Raw genomic sequence first — 20,446 nt, 5'->3', positions numbered from 1 at the left:
GAATTTGAGGATCTTTCGAGGTAGACTGTCAGTAAAAAATACTACTGAGCAGTTCATGGTGCTTACTCAAGACAGTAATCCCATTGCTCTGTTATGGTTTGAGACCTTGTAAGAAAAAAGCCGCATGGGGAAAGTGCTGTGCCATGGAATTTGGGTTTTAGCACAAAGCTGCTATCACCAGCTATTTGAGAGTTTTAATTTCATGTAGATGAGGTGAAATACTTGGATCTGAAAAGGGTTTTTTAGTTGTTCAGTCCACAGGTTCATAGAATTAGAACATGCTTAGATAAAGTGAACTGGTGTTTCATACTATTATTTGTTCACAGACGTAAAGCAGGTAACTACATTTGTAACTGAAAAAAAAAAATAAAAATAAAAATAGCTACCTGCTATGTTACATTACTTCTCACACCTAGTGCAGAAAGATGGACTGACAGAATTGGTAACTCTTGGTAAACATTTGCCATTAAGGAGACTCTAAAATGTGGTGTGTTTTTTTTTTTTAAGCACTGGGTAAGGTACCATTTTGTAAGATTGATATTTTTGAAAGGCAGTTTGTGAGTCTATTTTTTACTAAATGAAATATTCCTTCCACGCCTTCTAAAGGGAGATATTTAGAAACATCTTCAGAACTAAAGCTATCGGAACTTCTTCTGTCATAACCAGATTCAGCCTCACCACTGGAAACACGTAGGTGTTTTCAATGTAAGGGTGGAATAACACAGCAATAGGGTTCTGGCTACTTTGCAGTCAGGATGCCTCAGCATGTTTGTAATATTTATCAGGTTAATTGCTTTGCTGGCTTTTTAAAATTTCTAATTTATGAAGTATAGTCTTGAGTAGCCCTACTCAGTAGGACTGAGGACCAAGCCTTGGTATTGTGGATTTCTTGAGGCAGAGATTGTGTCTTCATCTTTCTGAAGTACTATTTGTGTAGTCCTATGTATATCTTCTCTATATTTTTATACTTAGATATGCTGAATAATAGCTTGGAAACGTTGCCAGACATCATGGTAGTTTTGTGACTGGTCTTGTAATACTGGTGTTTCCCTTAAGTATTTATTAACTGATGTAAGGCACTTTTACGAAAATAACAGGCTTCGTTTAATTTTAAAATAGGTTTCTGACGCTTCGACTTGTAGGAAAGGTCTTGGAAAATACCAGCCCTGCAGGTTCAAAAAAAGCAAATATGATGGACTCGGCATTTATTATTTATCGAATGTTTTGACTTCTGACCTTCTTGTGAGCCAGTGGAGAATTGAGAGAGGAGAGGGATGCGTGTGGGAGCAGCTCATCGTGAGGGCGAGGCGAAGCGAGGTGGCCAGGCCGCAGTGAGGTACGGGGTCATCTTGGCATGCACCCCAGAGGGCTGACACCCCAAATCCTGGTGGCACCATCCTGTTCCCTACTGCTGCTGCCTTCCAGGCACCCTGAGTGATATCCCAGCACTGTTCCTTATCCGCACACCAGCAGTGAGCTGCCGGGTGTCCTAACGGAGCTGCTGTCAGTCCTAACGCAGCCATGGTGAGGGAGCTGTGCTTTGGGTTTCCAGTGGCAGATGGGGGCTGACGGTGCCTGTTTTTGGGGGTGTCATGGGTTGATTTGGCACTGTCTTACATTTCCAGTGGCTGACAGTGGCTGTTTTGGGGGTGTTTTGGACGGGTTTGGCACCACCTCACATTTCCAGTGGCTCATGGGGGCTGACAGCAGCCGGTTTTGGGGTGTCACGGGTTGGTTTGGCACCATCTTATGTTCCTAGAAGCTCATGGGGGCTGAGAGTAGCTGTTTTTGGGGGTGTCACAGCTCGATTTGGCACCGCCTTACATTTCCAGCGACTCACGGGGCTGTTTTTGGGGGTGTCACGGGTTGCTTTAGCACCACCTTATGTTTCCAGCAGCTCACGGGGGCTGACAGCGGCTGGTTTTGGGGCGTTACGGCTTGCTTTGGGCACCATCTTATATTTCCAGAACCTGACAGGGGCTGTCCGCGGCTGTTTTTGGGGGTGTCACGGGTGGGTTTATCACCCCCTTATATTTCCACCACCTCACGGGGGCTGTTTTGGGGTCACCACAGCTTGACTGTGACACCGACCGGCGTCCTGAGGGGGGGGTGTTGAGGCTCTGAGGCGCCCCCACCTCCCCTCCACAGCCCTCGGGGCCGCGCACGGGGCCGCGCACAGGCCCCCCCCCCCCTCCACCTGTTGCCGGGCCGGCGGCGAAAGGGTGCGAGGCGGCGTGCGCGCCCCCGCCGGCAGGGGGCGGTGCGCGTGCGCGAGCCGGCGGCGCCGGGCAGCGTGGAGGGGCCTCTCCTTCCTCCCTCCCCCCCCCCCACTCCTCCTCCTCCTCTTCCTCACCCGGTGCTGGCGGCAGCGGGGGCGCGCTCGGCGCCCGCGATCCCCTCCCCGCGCCGCCGCCGCCACCACAGCTCGGGGAAGCGGAGCGCTGCCCGCCGCGCCCCTTCCTCCACCTCCTCCTCCTCCTCCTCCTCCTCCTCCTCCTCCTCCTCCTCCTCGTCCGGCCCCGCCGCTGCTCCCTCCCGCCCCGGTTCCTCACCGGGCCCCCCCCCCGGTGCCAATATTCCCGAGATCAAGCGTTACGCCGCGGCGGCGGGGCCCGGGGCCGGAGGAGGAGGAGGCGGAGGTGGAGGTGGAGGTGGCGGCGGTGGCAGCGGCAGCAGCGGCGGGGCCGGGGGGGACCGCAGCGAGGCCGCCGCCGCCGCCATGGAAGCGCTGGGACCCGGTGAGAGCCGCGTTGAGGTGGTGGGGGGGGGGGTAAGGCCTGAGGGGAGGAAGAGGAGGAGGAGGAGGAGGAAGGCCTCGGGCCCGGCCGGGCGCCACCAGCTGAGGCCTGGGGAGGGCAGCGCCGCCCGCCGGGGCCCGGTGAGGCCTCAGGGGGTGGCCGTGAGGGGCCGGGGGGGGACCCGCTGTGAGGGGTGAGGCCCCCCCCGATCGGCTTCGGAGCCTCCTGCAGCCTCCCGAGGAAGTTTTTGGGTTTTTTTGGGGGGCTGCCCGGTGGTGAGACCTCTGAGGGGGACAGGCCCCGGCTGTCAGTGGGATAGGGGCTGTATGGGGGGGGCGCAGGGTTTGGGGGTGTCACAGGGCTTGGGGGGTGTCACAGGGCTTTGGGGACACTCTCACTGCACCCAAATCCCCTAAGCCCTCCGGTCTGATTTTTGACATTTGGCCACCTAAGGTGGTGCCTCCTGAAAGCGTGCGCCTTGGATGTTATTTTTTTTATTTAACAAACTTTGGCTAAATGTTGGGGTTATTTTGTACGGGGTGTCTTCGCTCTGGTATCTCGTTCCTTAATTATTCTTCCGTGAGCTGACTGCAAGATGTGTTTCTCAACACAAGTGGTCTGTGCGTGTTGTTGATAAAGATCTTGATCATGCTGTTGGTATAATTGAAGTGCTGTTAATTTTAGTAGAATAGGAAACATTTATTGACAGAAAGGTGCAATTCCAGAAGAATCCAGATCCTAAAACACTTAGTGGAGGGCTTGTTTTGATTCTGCTGTGTAGATACATGATGTAGCCTGTCCGAACTCCCAACTTCAGCAGCAGATCCTCTTTTGGCTGTGTAAAAGTACTTCCTGTCTGAAGTAACTCAGCTGGCGGCTCAGAGAACCTAAACGATAGGAGAAATTAAGAGAAACAGTGAGTATAACCCTAGGCAGGCTGACCAGGCAAAAATCCTGATAAAATTGCTGTGACTTGCAAGGAAGCCTGGCTTCAGAGGGGGAAGCAGCTTCTGACTTATTCCCTAGAATCCTTTGAGAAATAACTTCAGGAAGGCGAAGGTGTAAGCGCTGTCTCCTTGCATCAAAGCTGACCTAGGTCAGCATTGCCATGCCTGCCTGCAAAACTTGTCAATAGCGAGGCAGGAAAATGGGTAAATATAGTTGTCATTTAATCTCTTGTGGGAGGTCAGTGCTTGCACTTACTTCAGGCTAATTAGCACAGGATTAATGGATCATCTCTCTCGTATCCAAATAAGCACAGCAAACTTTGATTGCCCTCGATGATTCACGCTCGTCAAGATCGCTGTAGCTTTTTTTGAGTACTAACTGTACCCTACAACCAGTTTAACTGCGGCGTTGGGAGCTCCTGGGCTGATGGCAATTACTCATGCGGGTGCAGAGCCAGCGATGTGTCGTGTGGGATGGCTGTGGCCCAAACAGCCACCGTGCTGCTGCAGCTTGACGTGTCAAGTGGGCTACGGCTGCTTACGTGCTCTGTGTTACTTCTGCTTAGATATTTGAGGGTTGGTATCCTCAAATCGGTAATTTTAATGTAGTAGCCATTAGATGGCTTGGAAGGCTCCTTTAATTCAGTCCTGGGTTTAGTTTAGGATTGTGTTAAGATTATTGCTGCACACTGAAGTGTGCCCAAATATGAGCTTCATCCTCCAGCTTATACTTTTTCTTTTTTGTATAAATTTTTGAGCCTTTGGTTTCAATAGATCCTGTCAAGTTGACACAGTCTTACAATACTGAATTTGTCCTAAGTTTTATTATTACTTTATTACTACATTCCTGTCTTGTAAAACTTTTTTCCTCTCAAATTTGCTGCTCTAGAACAGAGGACAGAAACATTAAATGCACTGAGCACTGGCAGATAGAGACAAAACCCATGAAAATACACTAATTCCATTTGCTTTATATGCAGTTTCAACCAAGGCTGTGACAGATTTAACAACAGCAAAACAAAAATGCTTATCCTGTTAACATGCTATCTCAGATCTTAACGCTTTGAGGAATTGAACTAAAGGTTAACTAGTGACTAGCTTACGTGTGAGTACTGATTTAAGCCTCTCCTGATTTCCTCCTTGGAACTTTTTCTGAAGCTATTACTTCTGTCCAAATAAATTGCCTTCTCTACACCTGTTAGGAGTCTATACCTGTCTTTATGCTTGTTCCCTTACTCTTCTTTTTAGAAGAAAGCCTAGACCATTTGTCATTCCTTCCTTTCTGTTGGAACCTGAACTTGGCTGGAATTGTGCTCCAGGGGAAAAGCATCCCACTGTTGACAAAAGTGATGTGTTCGTGATGTAAAGGAAACAACAAAACTCTTCTAGCCTGGATTCAATATGGCAATATGTTTTAAGTTTAGTGCAGAATAAAAATTCCAATTCTCCATTTCTAGATTACATCAATTTTCAGGTAGAAGTTGTGTTACTTCCTGAGTATGCCAAGAGTGGCAATCATTAGCATCTGAGCTTCAAGCCAGTAATGGAAAGGTGTGGCTATTGATTTGTTCTAGAAATGAAGGTAGGAATGCATTTATGTTTACATTATATCAAGATACATAGTATGTAAATGTTTGTATTCCATCTCAGGACTCTGTCAAGTTCGTAAGCCATAACTATGAAAAATGTCACTACAATTCAGAGAAGGGGTTGTGGCATTAACCTAGATATGCTTTAGGGAGCGCGTTTTTCACCGGGAAGGTCAGAGCTGCCCTGCCAGAAAGGCTTTCCAGCTAAATACACCCGAAAGGATGCTGCACTGAGTGCTAAGTTATTTTTCTTACATATTTCTTTGACTTCCGTAGGGCCTCCGGCAAGCCTTTTCCAGCCACCCCGTCGCCCAGGCCTGGGAACTGTTGGGAAACCCATCCGCCTCCTAGCCAACCACTTCCAGGTCCAGATCCCCAAGATTGACGTTTATCACTATGATGTAGATATCAAACCAGAAAAACGGCCCCGAAGAGTGAACAGGTATGAGTTGCTTAACACTACTAATACTTTAATATACATATATATTTTAAAAGTGTTTATGCTTCAGTTTAGGGAACTGTACGTCCTAAACATTAATCAGCTACAGAACAGCTTGTGTTTGTATCGTGGTTAGCAGTTGTCCTATTGTTCAGCGAGCTGTAATGCAATATTCTCTTTATTTTTATTAAGATATTTTGCAAGCAGGCAGTAATATAGAAGGCTTTAGGAAAAGCATTCAGCCTTGAACTACAGCTCTTTTTATTTTCTAGTCTGCAAGAGAACATGCTTGATAGTTGTTCCAGTCTATTATACAAAGATGTGTGTTAGCTGAGGGGAAGGGATTCTATTTGCAGTGTTTTAGGTGTTCAGATGTGGATGTTCTGTCAGTGGAATCAAGCTGCAGAGCACCTCAGCTCACCACAAGGTAGATGCTGTTATTTGCTCCTGTGCTCAAACAGTTATTTGGATTCCACTGTCTATATTGAGCATATTTCTGCTGATAGTAATGAGAGTTTGGACACCTACCATGCCTGTAGACACCTTTATATTGAAAATTAAGTGTCTTAATCTGGAGGTTACTTTTGCTCTTGGGTTCTGCTGATGACTTGGGTATGTTCTAGTGTGCTGTTGTTTCTCCTACCCTGCTCTTTTAAGAAAATATAAAAAAGGAATTTTAAACTGCTTAAGATCATTGCTGGGTTTTCCTGTTCTCCATAACTTGATGCCTTCCTCTGTAGAGAGGTGGTGGATACCATGGTGAGACACTTCAAGATGCAAATATTTGGTGATCGGCAGCCTGGCTACGATGGGAAGCGGAACATGTACACTGCACACCCCTTACCGATTGGCCGTGACAGAGTAAGTGCTGCTACAAGCAGCTCTAAGTTTCTGTGGAAAACTGTTAGTGTCATTTGAAAAGTGTTTTTATTGACCAAAACCTAAGATATTATCACATGTATTAGTATAGTCTTGGGAATTACAGGCAGTGTTGGTAATTTAGGTGCTTTTAGGAGCCTTACTGAAGTTTATCATCTTTGGGTTTTTAGTGGTCAACTCTTCACTCGGTGCACTTGTCAGTGATGCTCTGAACAACCTATTGTGCTCTTTCAGCTGCAAATAGAATTTTTTTTTTACCCTGATGCAAATTTCCGTTTTCTCTGTTCTAACCCCAGTTCCCTTGTTAAATGATACAGTAGTTGTTAGATGACGAATGTCTGTTTTGGTTTGGCTGCACTGTTGAACTATGTCTTCCTGTTCATAAGAACTGTGCTACAAGGACTGTGAACAACTAAATCAGCAGCACTGGCCCTTAGTGTGCCGGGCCATGCTCACAACACCCTGGCTCTGACAGATTGAGATCTGTATTAACCAGTCCTGATGCAAAACTTAAATAACCCCCATCTACTCTTCTCCCCAGGGATCTGGTTTTTGCTGATACAGTGCCATGAGGAATACGTAGGATGAGTTCCCATTTACCCTTTGGCTGGGTGTGTGAGAATAATTTCAAGTTCTATGTTAGAACTCGGAGATTTATGTATCCCAGTGATTCTTCTTTTTGACCAGAAATAGTTTTTTCTTGCCTTCCTGTTAAGGACACAAGACATTTTGCTATTAACTGGTTGACACTTTAAAAACAAAAAAAAAACTCACAGTTCTCAGAGTTTTGATGTCATCATACTCACCATACTAATTATCACTTAAAATCTAGACTTCAAGATACCGCAGTAACTTCACTGAGGTTTCTTCAGATGAATGAATGATGAGCTTTCCAAATTGTAAGGAAACTGATTGTAATAGTCTAAGCAAATTACACAAACCAATCAGCAAAAATAAAGAATCAAAGGATACTTAAGAGAAATAAGTAATCTCGCATAGTGTCGCGGTAGCCTGCAGTCCTTAACAAAAGCTTTTGCTTAATTTTACATGTAAGGTGGATATGGAGGTGACGCTTCCAGGGGAGGGGAAGGACCAGACTTTTAAAGTATCCATTCAGTGGGTATCAGTCGTCAGCCTTCAGTTGCTGCTGGAAGCTCTGGCAGGGCACTTGAATGAAGTTCCAGAAGATTCTGTACAGGCACTTGATGTAATCACACGGCACCTTCCCTCCATGAGGTGAGTGCTTCCAGTGTCTTCCTAACTGGCTCAATCTTGCATCTGTCTTACCTTTGTATTGTTTACTGCTTGCTGCTGTTCTATTGCTATTACACCTTCCTGCTGCAGAAGGGTTGAGGGATGCTGTTGTGTAATTCAATGCCTGCATTACAAATTTGCACTAGAATAGGGAAATTTGATCTCAACTCGGGACTTGTATCTGCTGGTCATGTTTCCAACTGGAATTTGCTGCAGCCTTTCCAACTGCTCTGCTGGTAAAGGTTTTGTATGCTTGCCATGAGTTTGTTCTAACAGTTACAGTGTACTATAGAAGTGCATTTTAAACATATGACTTTAAAAAGGTCCATCAGAAAGCAGTGATGAGATTTATCAATTTTCTTACGTTTTTTTCAGGTATACTCCTGTGGGTCGCTCCTTTTTCTCCCCCCCTGAAGGCTATTACCACCCTCTGGGTGGTGGCAGGGAGGTCTGGTTTGGTTTCCACCAGTCCGTCAGGCCTGCCATGTGGAACATGATGCTCAACATTGATGGTATGTAGGAAATTCTGTCTCACTAATGTAACAGAGTCTTTGCTGCTTCTAAATTAATATTTTTTATTTATTTTTTTAATTCTTAGTGTCAGCAACTGCTTTCTATCGCGCCCAGCCTATCATCGAGTTCATGTGTGAGGTCTTGGACATTCAGAACATCAATGAACAAACCAAGCCTCTGACGGACTCCCAGCGTGTCAAGTTTACCAAAGAAATCAGAGGTAAAGGCTTGTTCTAAAGCATCACTGCATCAGAAATCTGTAACCTTGTCAGTATTATGTTGTAATGAAAATTCGCAAGGCAGTTGGGAAGTTGGTCTGTTCCTTTTTGCTGTTTTCTTTCTCAAAGGTGCCTCCTATGTCTGATTTTATTTAGGTGACTTATTTTGGTTTTCAGGTCTAAAAGTAGAGGTTACTCACTGCGGCCAGATGAAGAGAAAATACCGAGTTTGCAATGTTACTCGACGACCAGCCAGTCATCAGACGTATGTATACAAGCACTTGTTGACAATTTTTAAGATCTTGGACCATTTAGGTATAGTATTTATGTTAGAAAAGCCGATTCCAGAGGTAAAGCAACTATGCGGCTTTGAAAGAGTGTTCACTCTTAGCAGACCAGAGGAATAATGTGGGTTTTGACAATTGCTTTATTTACTTCAACACAACAAAATTAAATCTGTATCCCAACTTCTTAATATAGGTATCAAAGGTGGTAATTGTTAGAACAGCTTTGATAAATTCCGTATATTGTCTATAAAATCTTCTTACAAACAAGAGATCCAGTAGCTAAGGAAAATAAATGTTTTAAGCATTGCTACTCTGAAATAGATTTTCCACGTTGCTTTTTCCTTTTTATATAAAAAATAAAAATAAAAAAGCCTAACCAGAACAAATGTCCTTTATAGGTTTCCTCTGCAGCTGGAAAATGGGCAGGCTATGGAGTGTACAGTAGCTCAATATTTTAAGCAGAAGTACAGTCTGCAGCTAAAATATCCTCATCTTCCCTGTCTCCAAGTAGGACAGGAACAGAAACACACATATTTGCCACTTGAGGTAAGAATCTAACTTTCTCTTGCACCGTGGTATATCCTGTGTTAAATGGTGTCATGCCACTTCTCACTGTTCCTGTGTAGGTGTGTAACATAGTGGCTGGCCAGAGATGTATCAAGAAGCTAACGGACAATCAGACATCGACTATGATAAAAGCAACTGCGAGATCTGCACCAGACCGACAGGAAGAAATCAGCAGACTAGTAAGCATTTTTTCAGCTAAACAATCTGCATTTGTCACTTCCAGAAGGCTCTTCCAGAAGAGCATATGTCATGATAACCAGAATAACCCCAAACTGTGGAAGTTCAAAAATCTGACTTGAAAACAAATACTTTTAAACCTATTAATTGCAAAGAGCACAGAGTCACCCGAAGCATTGGGTGTAGTTACATAAATTCTTTCCTTGTCACCAGGTAAAAAGTAACAGCATGGTTGGTGGACCTGATCCGTACCTGAAGGAGTTTGGTATTGTTGTCCATAATGAAATGACAGAGTTGACAGGCAGAGTTTTGCCAGCACCAATGCTGCAATACGGAGGCAGGGTGAGTTTTCTGTGTCTGGTAGTACTATCTTGTTCTGGAGTTATTTAAATCCATGGTGTTCCATATATCTTCTCAGAAAGCATGCTGTTGTTTGAGCACTGGTTGGCTGTAGTCAAAACCAGGTGGAGTTTTTTATTTTTAATTTGCCTTTGTTTTTGACCTAGAACAAGACTGTGGCCACACCAAACCAAGGCGTGTGGGACATGAGAGGGAAACAGTTCTATGCTGGCATTGAGATTAAAGTTTGGGCTGTCGCCTGTTTTGCTCCTCAAAAACAATGCAGGGAAGACTTACTAAAGTAAGTATTTTTAATATTTATTAATAGTACCCGTTTCAGGGATTATTTTCTTCTTATCTCTGAACAGTGGAATGCAGTATAAGCTGACTAATGCATCTAATAGTAAAAAGAGGAAACCGCAGTTCCGTGACTTAAATATTTGCACCTTGGGAGGAGACTACAACAAAGCTCATAACCTAATTGGCTGGCTAGGAAAAGTATCAATTCCCTTACCACTGAGGCTCTGTTTCCTGCTGTGGAGACTGCAATCAGCTTGTACTCTGATGTTTTTTTACAAATAATTGATGGTCTTTTATTCCAAAACCTAAACTTTTATTTTTTTAACCTTTACTGCCTCCCAGACAACATACACCACTCCTTCTTTCCCGTCAGATTACTTTGCAGAGTCCTAAATATCAGGTGCTGTTTAAACCACTGATACATGCAGTAAAAATCATGGTTGCAGCAAAATTCACTGGATGACAGAAATTTACCAGCACATCAGTGTTAGTTTGGGAATCTACCTCAGACTATTCAACTTAAATGTATGTTTGTTTTCCCAAGGCTTCTGCAATTACTGGAACAGAGGCTTATGAAACTTTTCCTCATACAAGATTAAAATCATATTAGTGAATTTCTTACCATGATAGAATAGCTTAATGGAACAGTGTAGCGTCAAGTTGGTGGTGTTGTGAAATAGCTGAAACAGCTTAGATCTTGTTGATAGAATTAACAGGAAAATGAAACAGGGAAAAGGTGAGGTTGTTTCCATTTATATTTCATTTACAGGAGCTTCACTGACCAGCTGCGCAAGATCTCCAAGGATGCAGGGATGCCAATCCAAGGCCAGCCCTGCTTCTGCAAATACGCCCAGGGTGCAGACAGCGTGGAGCCCATGTTTAAACACTTAAAACTGACTTACGTTGGTCTGCAGCTGATCGTGGTGATTCTACCTGGAAAGACACCCGTGTATGGTATGGAGAAGAGGCTGTAAAACGTTAAGTAGTTGTACAGCGACTGGGCATCTCACTATGCTTTTCGTTGGTAGAAAGGAAACAGAGTAGGCAGTGTCTTTAGTTTAAGAGGTGGTTTTGGGTCATTTTTGTTGTTTTTTGTTGTTCTTTTTTTTTAAGTTTGGTTTGTCAGGTCTCATTGGAGAACTTTTGCATCCCAAAGAGCAGGCTGAGCCTTTGTCAGTGAACCTTTAAGGATTTGAATTAGCATAGCATTTGAGAAAAATAAGAGAAAGCAGATGGAATTACTGACTGTTCAGGTAATTGGAACCACTGTCTTACTTTTCTGTCACAGCTGAAGTAAAGCGGGTTGGTGACACGCTTCTTGGCATGGCCACTCAGTGTGTTCAGGTAAAGAACGTGGTGAAAACGTCCCCACAAACACTGTCCAACCTGTGTCTGAAGATAAACGCAAAGCTTGGAGGAATCAACAATGTGCTTGTACCTCATCAAAGGTAAGGTTAAATCTAAAGTTCTCCTTGAAGTCTGGATTGTCAAGCAAAATGGTGTTATTTTGTTTTGCTAGTTAAAACTGTACCTTTCAAAATATGAAGTATGCTAGAAATAGCCACAGATTAAAGAAGACAGAGGAGGGTGCTTCTGTGTTTAGAATCTGCCTTGTAAACCCTGTGCTGAGGAATCTCTTTAGTGTTAGAGGAGTCCAGCAGTGTGTGTGAGAAAACAAGCTCAAAAAGGTGGTTTTTTTTTTTATTTTTATTTTTTGTCTCTTTTGGTCCTTTTCCTACCTTTGAGTTCAGTCTGTCTGCCTTTTACTTTTGCCATCTCCATAAGCATACTGTATTTCCTTGCACACTGAAAGAAAAGGAGTGAGGCAGAGTGACCTGTGATAAATGCTTGTAAGTTTCTCTGCCCTTGGTTCTTTTCTGCTTTCTGCTCTGTCTGGACCATAAGAGCTTGAGGTAGAGATCTTTTGTCTTTAAAGATTCTGGCATGGTTTTAGTGCTCTTGAATGGTTTGAATATACTTTCCTTAGCTGTCTTTTTTTTCTCCTACCCTCCTTCCTCATCCCACTTCTGTGCATCATTATTTAATACACCTTAATCTTATTAAACAGGCCCTCGGTGTTCCAGCAGCCTGTGATCTTCTTGGGAGCAGATGTCACCCACCCTCCCGCCGGGGATGGAAAGAAGCCTTCTATTGCTGCTGTGGTAGGCAGCATGGATGGCCACCCCAGCCGTTACTGTGCTACAGTGCGTGTGCAGACCTCCCGGCAGGAGACCTCGCAGGAATTGCTGTACAGTCAGGAGGTGATACAGGACCTGACTAACATGGTGCGAGAACTGTTGATCCAGTTTTATAAATCCACTCGGTTCAAGCCCACACGGATCATTTACTACAGAGGGGGAGTATCAGAAGGGCAGATGAAACAGGTACCGTCTGATGATCTCTTGTTGCTTGTGAAAAGGGATTGGCACTTATTTCCAACTAAATATGGATTGCATTTGTTTAAGGGGACAATTTGCAGTTTCAATGAGTTTTTCTGGGCAGACACAAGGTGCAGTTATCCTGCCTGATTGTGCTCCTCAGGAAGTGACACTTAATGCCTGGAGAGAATAATATTGCATGCACTGAGTTCTGCACCTAATAATTAAATCTTCTACTTCCAGGTAGCATGGCCAGAGCTCATAGCTATCCGGAAGGCCTGTATTAGTTTGGAAGAAGACTATAGACCAGGAATAACCTACATTGTTGTGCAGAAAAGGCATCACACCAGACTGTTCTGTGCTGACAAAACCGAAAGGGCAAGTAATGTTGGGTACTTAAGCAAGGAGGCAATGGGAATGTAGCTGGTTTGGATAAAAGGGGTGGAATCCATCTCACCCATTGGAACTAACTAATCTATACAAACAGGAGGAGTTCTGTGATGGAACAGGCTCTCTGTAAGACCAAAATAGCCAGTTCCTCCCCCTTTTTCTTTTTTTTTTTTTATTGCTCTACATCAGGCAGTCGGATGGAACAGCTTGTTCCCAGCCCCTTTTGGAATGAGCATACTCTGTATCCCTGGATTTGTGTATCTGGAGCTGTAACCTCATTTTTTTTATAGTTGGAGATTCTCAGCACATGCTAGTTGTTCAGTTAGTCGCCTGTTCTGTTCATAGGCATCAATAATATTTGCCTATGTCACAAATCCACAGGCCAACGAAGGAACCTGTTTTAGACAGTTCTTGATCACAGGTTTGCTAGAAATAAACATCTCGGGTGTGATTGCAAACAAGGGTGTGAAATCTATTTCAGAAAGCCTGCCTTTTTTCCATATTCTGAATTACTTATATAGGCTTTATCCCACTCTGCAATTTTAATGGTGCTGGCAGGAACTTTATTTTTCTCTGATTATGCACCAACTAGAGTTGGTGAAGTTTCTAACCGTGAACTTGCAGAGAACACTTTCATTCCTCCTATGTAAATTACCTTATTTTTTTCCCATTTTCGAGCAGTAAATTCTCAAGCGACTTTAAGTAGAGCCTATCTAAGGAGGTATTTTTGGATCACTTCTAAAGAAAAACAAACACAGGCTAATAATAAACTTTCCACATCAGGTGGGTAAGAGTGGCAACGTACCAGCGGGCACTACTGTGGACAGCACGATCACGCATCCTTCTGAATTTGACTTTTACCTCTGTAGCCACGCAGGAATTCAGGTAATGTTTCAGCTCTGCTGCGCTCAGGCTGTGGGACTAAATCCTTATTGTTGTCCTGATGAGTAATGTTGCTTCTATTTATAGTTTGGCAGACTTTAGAGTTAGTTGCATAAGTTCAGTGCCTGTTTGGTGCTCACTCTTCAGTGTACTGATAGAAGGTACAGCCTGCAGTACCACCTCTGGTTTTGTTGATGCTGTCCAGCTGAATGCTCCTCTGTTCTCCGCAGGGAACCAGCCGGCCCTCCCACTATCAGGTCTTGTGGGATGACAACTGTTTTACTGCAGACGAGCTACAGCTGCTGACCTACCAGCTGTGTCACACGTATGTGCGCTGTACACGATCAGTCTCTATCCCAGCTCCTGCATACTACGCCAGGCTGGTAGCGTTTAGGGCCAGATACCATCTTGTGGACAAGGATCACGACAGGTAAGGAACTGTACCTCACTGTCTTGGTAGCCAGGTAATGAACTGGAGTTCTGGGCTTGTTGGCCCAATTGTTCATGGCTCTCTGTCTGCCTTCTTACAGCGCTGAAGGCAGCCACGTGTCAGGACAGAGCAATGGCCGTGATCCTCAGGCTCTGGCAAAGGCAGTGCAGATCCACCATGACACTCAACACACAATGTATTTTGCTTGAGAGCATCTGGGAAGATGTGGCAAAACCAACAACTCATGCAGTCCTGAAATGTTGTCAATGCCTACTGCTATAGCTAGGGCCCAGTTTATTTCAGACTGCCCACTACCAGCAGCTCTGAACAGTCGCACTGAATCTGTACTTCACAGCAATGTCTGATGCACCAACACAATTGAGCCATTCGTTTCATTATTTTGTGTAATAGGAATTCATAGACTGTCTTTTCTGATGCATTGGACTGAATTTTTACCTCAAAGCGCAAAAGGCCGATCATCCTGAAATTTTTAAAGGACTTGGCATGAAAGGTTTCTATTGAATATTTTGCTAGCTACGGTTTTTAAGTTATCTTCTCATCCCATTAGTTTACCATGACGACTGATCCCCCGTCTTCATGCACTGCTTAGTGAGTATGCATATTATGGCAAAATGTTTTACTCCAGTTAAATGTAATTGTTCTATTGTGTGGGGCCATAGATTTTTTAATGGAGATTTTAGACTTCACTACTGTAAATGCCTTTTGACAAACATAACTTTCACAGGTATTGCAGTTTTTTGTCGGTTTTACTAATTATCTTTTTAATCTCTGCAGACTTGGGCTGCAAAGCAATTGCACTATACGGCGAGTTCAAATATAGGTGGTTCTTGTTCTGTGAATGTGTAACATAACCAGATAGTGATGCCTGTCAGTAGGTTTTAATTATAATGGTTACAAATAATACTGCCATGGTATCATAGGAAATACCGAACCATCATTCTCCCCCTCTAAAAATGATTAAAAAAAAATACAAAAAAAATACAAAAAAAATTAGCTTTTAGGTATTTTGCAAACTTTTACAAAAGTGCCCACTTTATGCTGCTGTGTGGTTTGATAAATCTAAGTGATTTTAAAACTTTTTTCTCATAGAAGGGTTAACTTTGGCAATAAATATTTGTTTTTTAAGCCCCCCTAACAGTGTAATTTTCTAGCTGAGGGTTGTGCATGAGTTTAACCAACATTCTCGTGTCGTTTTCTGAACACACAATTTGGCAGTTTCTGAAACTAATTAGAAAAGACGCACTTCCATGCTTTTTTTAAGAATTATTTTTAACTGTTTTATATTCACTGTTGGTGTCCTGTCTACAACTTTTTTTATAAGCTTGGAAACTGGGTGTTACATGTAGGAAAGGCTTGCCAATCTGTACAGTCTAAATGTATTGTGTGACAGGCAACCTGAGGACTTGTACCAGCATTTTAAACTTTTTCCCTGGGAATCTAGGTTGCACACACAACTGCATTCAACAGCATGTTTAACCCATGTAAGTCTAATATCCTGATTCTGTCCCAGCCTATAGAAATTAAGGTTTTTTAATCTGCTTGGCTTTTTTCAGCTGCAATGTGTAATAAAGAAGAGGGGCTTGGTTTCACTCACGGAATCCACAACCATAGTACGTGAAGAGTAGATTCCTCTTAGTGTTAACGTGAGTTAGCGCAGATTAAAAGCTTATTCCTAAACTGAGTAGAACTAACACCACTACTTTGATAACAGAAGCTTGCGAAGTCCAACGATTGCACTGTGGTCTCTGATACTCGTGTGGGGTTTGCTGCTAAGTTGTCTGCTGTTCCAAAGCGTAGGAACCAGCCCCCTCAAAATTTCAGCAATAGCAAATGCTGTTTCCTTCAGTCTTTAAGCTTGTAAATAAATTAAAGTTTACATTTCTAAATGCTGTTTTTTTCAGTTGTACCAGAGTACACTGAAGTTAGTCTTCAAACAGTTTTATAACCTCCTTTCAGATAGGATGTCTCATTAAATTAAGTTTAAACTTCTTTCTTTTCTGTTCTAAATGGGACTGAAGCAAGCTCTGCTCCTGGCACGTATAGTGGATGAGTTTAGATTAAAAAAAGATTCCTTTTATTTGTTTTATTTTTATTTTTAAAGAATACCTCACTTGTGTAATAAAATCAGGACATGTGGGTGGGAGACTGACCGCTGCTTCAGCTAGATGGCTGCTTTCTCAGTACTCGTTCAGGGAGAATACAAAAACCCCTTTTTAGAATGAACTCTGACTGACCCAACACACATGGAGAACTTTGGCACCTTGAAAAGAAACTGAGCACCCTTTTTTAAGTTATAGGATCAAAGATCACTGTTTGAGTTTGTGCACTAGGCAAGAATGTGACTGGTTTAATCAAGGGTGCATAACAAGTACTTCGTTTTATCACCAGTTAGTTAGTTGTCCAGTGCCAAGCACTCCTAGTTCAGATTGAGTGAAGTGAGAGCCTCTCTTTTGTTTGCCTGTGACTGGACTGAATATTTAACCTCAGACTATGTGGATTGTTAGATCTCAGCTAGCCCTGGGAAGCATGGCGAGAACCCTAACTCAATCCTGTGTTAGAACACCATTGTTTAAAAAATAATAATATATATATAAAAAAAAAACCACTGCTAATTTTGCAGTGCTGTCACTTTGAGTGTTTAAATTCAGGACTGTTGCTTGGTGGTAAATGCAAGATCGAAGTTTTGGCAATAGTGGCCTCTGAGGGTCTACGAGCTGAGTCTGGAGGTTGGGCTTGACGATCTGAATTAACCCCTTGGGACTGACTGAATCGTTATGCATGTGTCAATCAATGGGAAGATGTGCATTCTGTAGCTGTAGTTCTTAGGGTGTTTTTGTTTTGTTCTGTTTTTTTTTCTTTTCTTTTTTTTTATATAAATAAAGCCTGTTGGCCACTGTTTAGCTATGTGGTGTGAAAGATTTTAAATGTAGCAAAGTTTAAAGAGTTGGGGAAGGGGGTGGTTGACACTTTAAAAAAAATAAAATAAAATAAAAAGGGGTGGGGGGGAGGCGGGTGGGCAGAAACCCCATTTTCAAACCAGTTCTGCTTGCTTTGTGAACAGCTGAATTCTGAACAAGCTCTGGCAATCACTAGTTAGCCTGTCTCAAACATTTGAACAGCCTGGCTTATTTATTCTTGTTGTAAGTACCACAGTTTAGTGTAGTGCCTGTAGCTGCATCCAAAGGGCATAAGAGGTTGTGATATACAGGCAAATTTGCTTCATGCAGTACGTCTCTTGCTCCAGACACAAGTGTCAGAGTTATTTAACCTATATCAACAGCTTTGCTCTTCAAATGGGTAAAGGCACATTTGTTCAGATACGGTGTTTAACGAAACCTACCCCCCAAACTACCTTTGTGGATGTGCTGTAGGATTTTTCTTGCTCAATAGCAAGGGAGTAACTCTGCTTTCATTTTAAGAAGGCAGGGTTTGGAGGGCATTGTATCAATACTGTTTCAACTACAAGGTTTTTTCCTTGTGCATTTGAGGAAAGATCTTGTAATATCACTTACAGATTTTCTTATACCTTGCTATTGACATTTTCATATTTCTATGTCTAGAGGCTGAAACTTCAATGTAAAATGTTTGCATTTGTTCATTTTGACTTACGATGTAACTTTTGTTTCTATATTGTTAGACTTGTAATGTTTAAAATTGTATTTTATTAAATTTGGACTGGATGTATGTCTATAGCAATACGAGGTACTCTTTCTAAACTGTTCTGGGTGGGTTAGCAGCCCCATGTTGCGATAAGATGCTGGTTGTGTACAATTTGCAATGTATTTTTTTTTAGCCTGCAGGGATATTTTGTGTTCATGTGTCCAAAAATAATAATAATAAAAAAGGCATTCTTGTGCCAAATGTCGTTTTTCCTTGTTGATGTCTAATAAATGCAATGTACAGAGTGAGCAACCAATACTGCTGCCTGTAAACAAATGTCTTAAATTATTTAACTTTGAATTAAAAGTTGTACACGTTGTGTAACCTGTGGACCTTGTTACCACAAGATAATTTCTGATGTGCGAGGGTTTAGAAAGCGATAGAAGTATACAATGGGTAACAGCTCTAGTGGCACTAAAAGAAGGATTTTAATTACCTGTTTTTAGAGTCTGTGCTAAGCATAGAGAGATGTTCAGAATTGATGTATTTTTTTAAAACATTCTCAGAAATAACATAGCAACATCTAGAGGAAATGCAGTGTCAACAGACTCTGTATCTACGCGGAGAAGTGATGCTACAGTAGAGAGTCCCAAATTAATAAACGAAAGAGCTGTTTGCTTATTCATCTTTTCTATTTCAGGTGAGGGTTTGTTGTTTCCTCAGAAAACTGTACTTCGCTAAAAATATTACGGTAAGGACAAAAAAAGCTTTTGGACGAGGACAAAACATGACAGCTATAAATGAACTGGGGACACATGATTGCTTAAAATAACCTTCATCTTCGGCAAATCAGTACATCCGCTTTCCTTTTTCTTTTTTTTCTTAATTTTTGCAGTGGAAATCTGTTGGGTTTGGGAACTGAGATTGTTCGCCTGCAGGCAAGCCTAAGCTCAAAAGCAGAGGCTATCTTTACCCTAGTGCCTTTCCAAAATGATTCAAAGGTAAAGATCACTTGGATCAAATCCTAGGAAACCTAGGGCTGATGAAGTTCAGAGCTACAACATGCTTTTAAGTAAACATACGCTTTAACTTGGAAGGAAATATGTCATGGAAATTCCCAAGAGACTCAAGAAAGAATTAAAAGGCTGAAGAGACATTTGGTAGTAGAATTTGTGTGCCTAACCAGGGTGCAGGGCTCAGAGAGGCACCTCTGTGCCCAGAAAGGTTTAACTGACTGTAAAAATGTGGAAGAGGAAGCAGAGAGGGGTGATGACCTTGTTCCAGGGTTCATCAGCTCCTTCCTGACCACTGCCCCAGCTGGTCAGTAAGATGCCTTAACTAGTGGTGGTTTGATTTATGCCATAAATTCTGCTGAGGTATGATGTAAGTTGTGTGAATCACAGTAGGCGAACTCTACCTTATATTTTCCACTGCAGGGTCACTGGATTCCCAGCTCGGCAGCATGGGTTTGTAAAGGCAGGGTTTGGCTCCCGAATTGTAGCGGTAGCTGGCTCCGTTTTGAATTCAGGTGCTTTTCTTGAACTCTGCAGGAGCGTTGGCTGTACGGGCAAGGCAGATGGGGGAGTCGATGGCTGTGGAAACGCCTGTCTGATGCAGGTAAGCAGCACCCTGCTGTGGGATGACACCCGTTTCTCAGCAGCCGCTGCTGGTGCTGAACGCTAGGTGTTGCAGGCTTCCAGGCTCACGCTTTGCCGTGTTCAGCCCCAGCGGCCAGCCGGCTTTCAGCATGCAGGCATGCGCAAAAAGCAGCTGCACGCTAACTTCTGCTCCCATCACACGAATTGTGGATGTAAGCAGCTCTTGTTAGTGACAGCGGGAGTTTCCCTTGCTTGGTCCTGTTACTGAGAAGTGAAAGCACTTCTTTTGAATAGTTTCAATTTTTGTGGCTTTCTTCCATTACCTCATACAATTAAAACTCGGATTAAAAATCTGATCACATTTTGCATTGTCTTGAAACAATGATACTGAGGTTTCATACTTTCTTATAAAGTCATGCCACACACTCAGTGTTTTCACTTTTGTATGCTATTTGGGGAGACTAAGTCTAACATACATGGTTAAAAAGGGGTTGATCTTCTCTCAAATTTCACTTGTTCTTAGGTAGAGCAGGACCAAGAAAGGGGGTTGTGAATAGATCACTTGCTGGTGTGACCTCACCAATCCTGTTCATTTGCTAGCAAGGCTCAGACCTCAGCATCCTTTAAAATAAAAACTGCTCAGAAACGAATGCATCCCCCTCTTCTTTATTCTTCAATCCAGCAACAAGAAATGAGTCTTTAAAAAAGAAGAGCCTCCCCTGCCAAGGCATCTCGCCATAAACCCGCAAGGAGCTAATGACTGCCCTAGCACTGCAGGACCTCAACTAGTAAGGAATTTATTTCTTAATTGTGTGCTCTATTAGACAGCCTAAGGACTGTGCCGTGAAGCACTGGCAGCTGCGGTCCCTGCCTGCAGAGCACGTTTGGCCTGTGGGTCCT

At 43.1% G+C, this 20,446-nt stretch overlaps 1 protein-coding gene across 1 annotated transcript; it reads left to right on the top strand.

Moving 5' to 3' along the window:
* The first annotated feature begins 2,327 nt into the window (after nt 1-2,327).
* On the top strand, nt 2,328-18,219 carry LOC137842899 (protein argonaute-4). Its single transcript, XM_068657538.1, has 18 exons — nt 2,328-2,738; nt 5,551-5,716; nt 6,454-6,574; nt 7,647-7,828; nt 8,222-8,358; nt 8,445-8,579; nt 8,755-8,842; nt 9,263-9,410; nt 9,491-9,610; nt 9,822-9,950; nt 10,115-10,248; nt 11,017-11,201; nt 11,536-11,695; nt 12,316-12,631; nt 12,869-13,012; nt 13,808-13,900; nt 14,128-14,327; nt 14,428-18,219. Exons 1-18 carry the CDS (start codon nt 2,720-2,722, stop codon nt 14,534-14,536), a joined length of 2,586 nt encoding a protein of 861 aa, XP_068513639.1. The 5' UTR covers nt 2,328-2,719; the 3' UTR covers nt 14,537-18,219.
* The last annotated feature ends 2,227 nt before the right edge of the window (nt 18,220-20,446 follow it).

This window comes from Anas acuta, chromosome 21, assembly GCF_963932015.1.
Source record: "Anas acuta chromosome 21, bAnaAcu1.1, whole genome shotgun sequence".
Taxonomy (NCBI): domain Eukaryota; kingdom Metazoa; phylum Chordata; class Aves; order Anseriformes; family Anatidae; genus Anas; species Anas acuta.
Note: the sequence above shows the minus strand (reverse complement) of the source record. Positions and strands in the feature narration are given on the sequence as shown.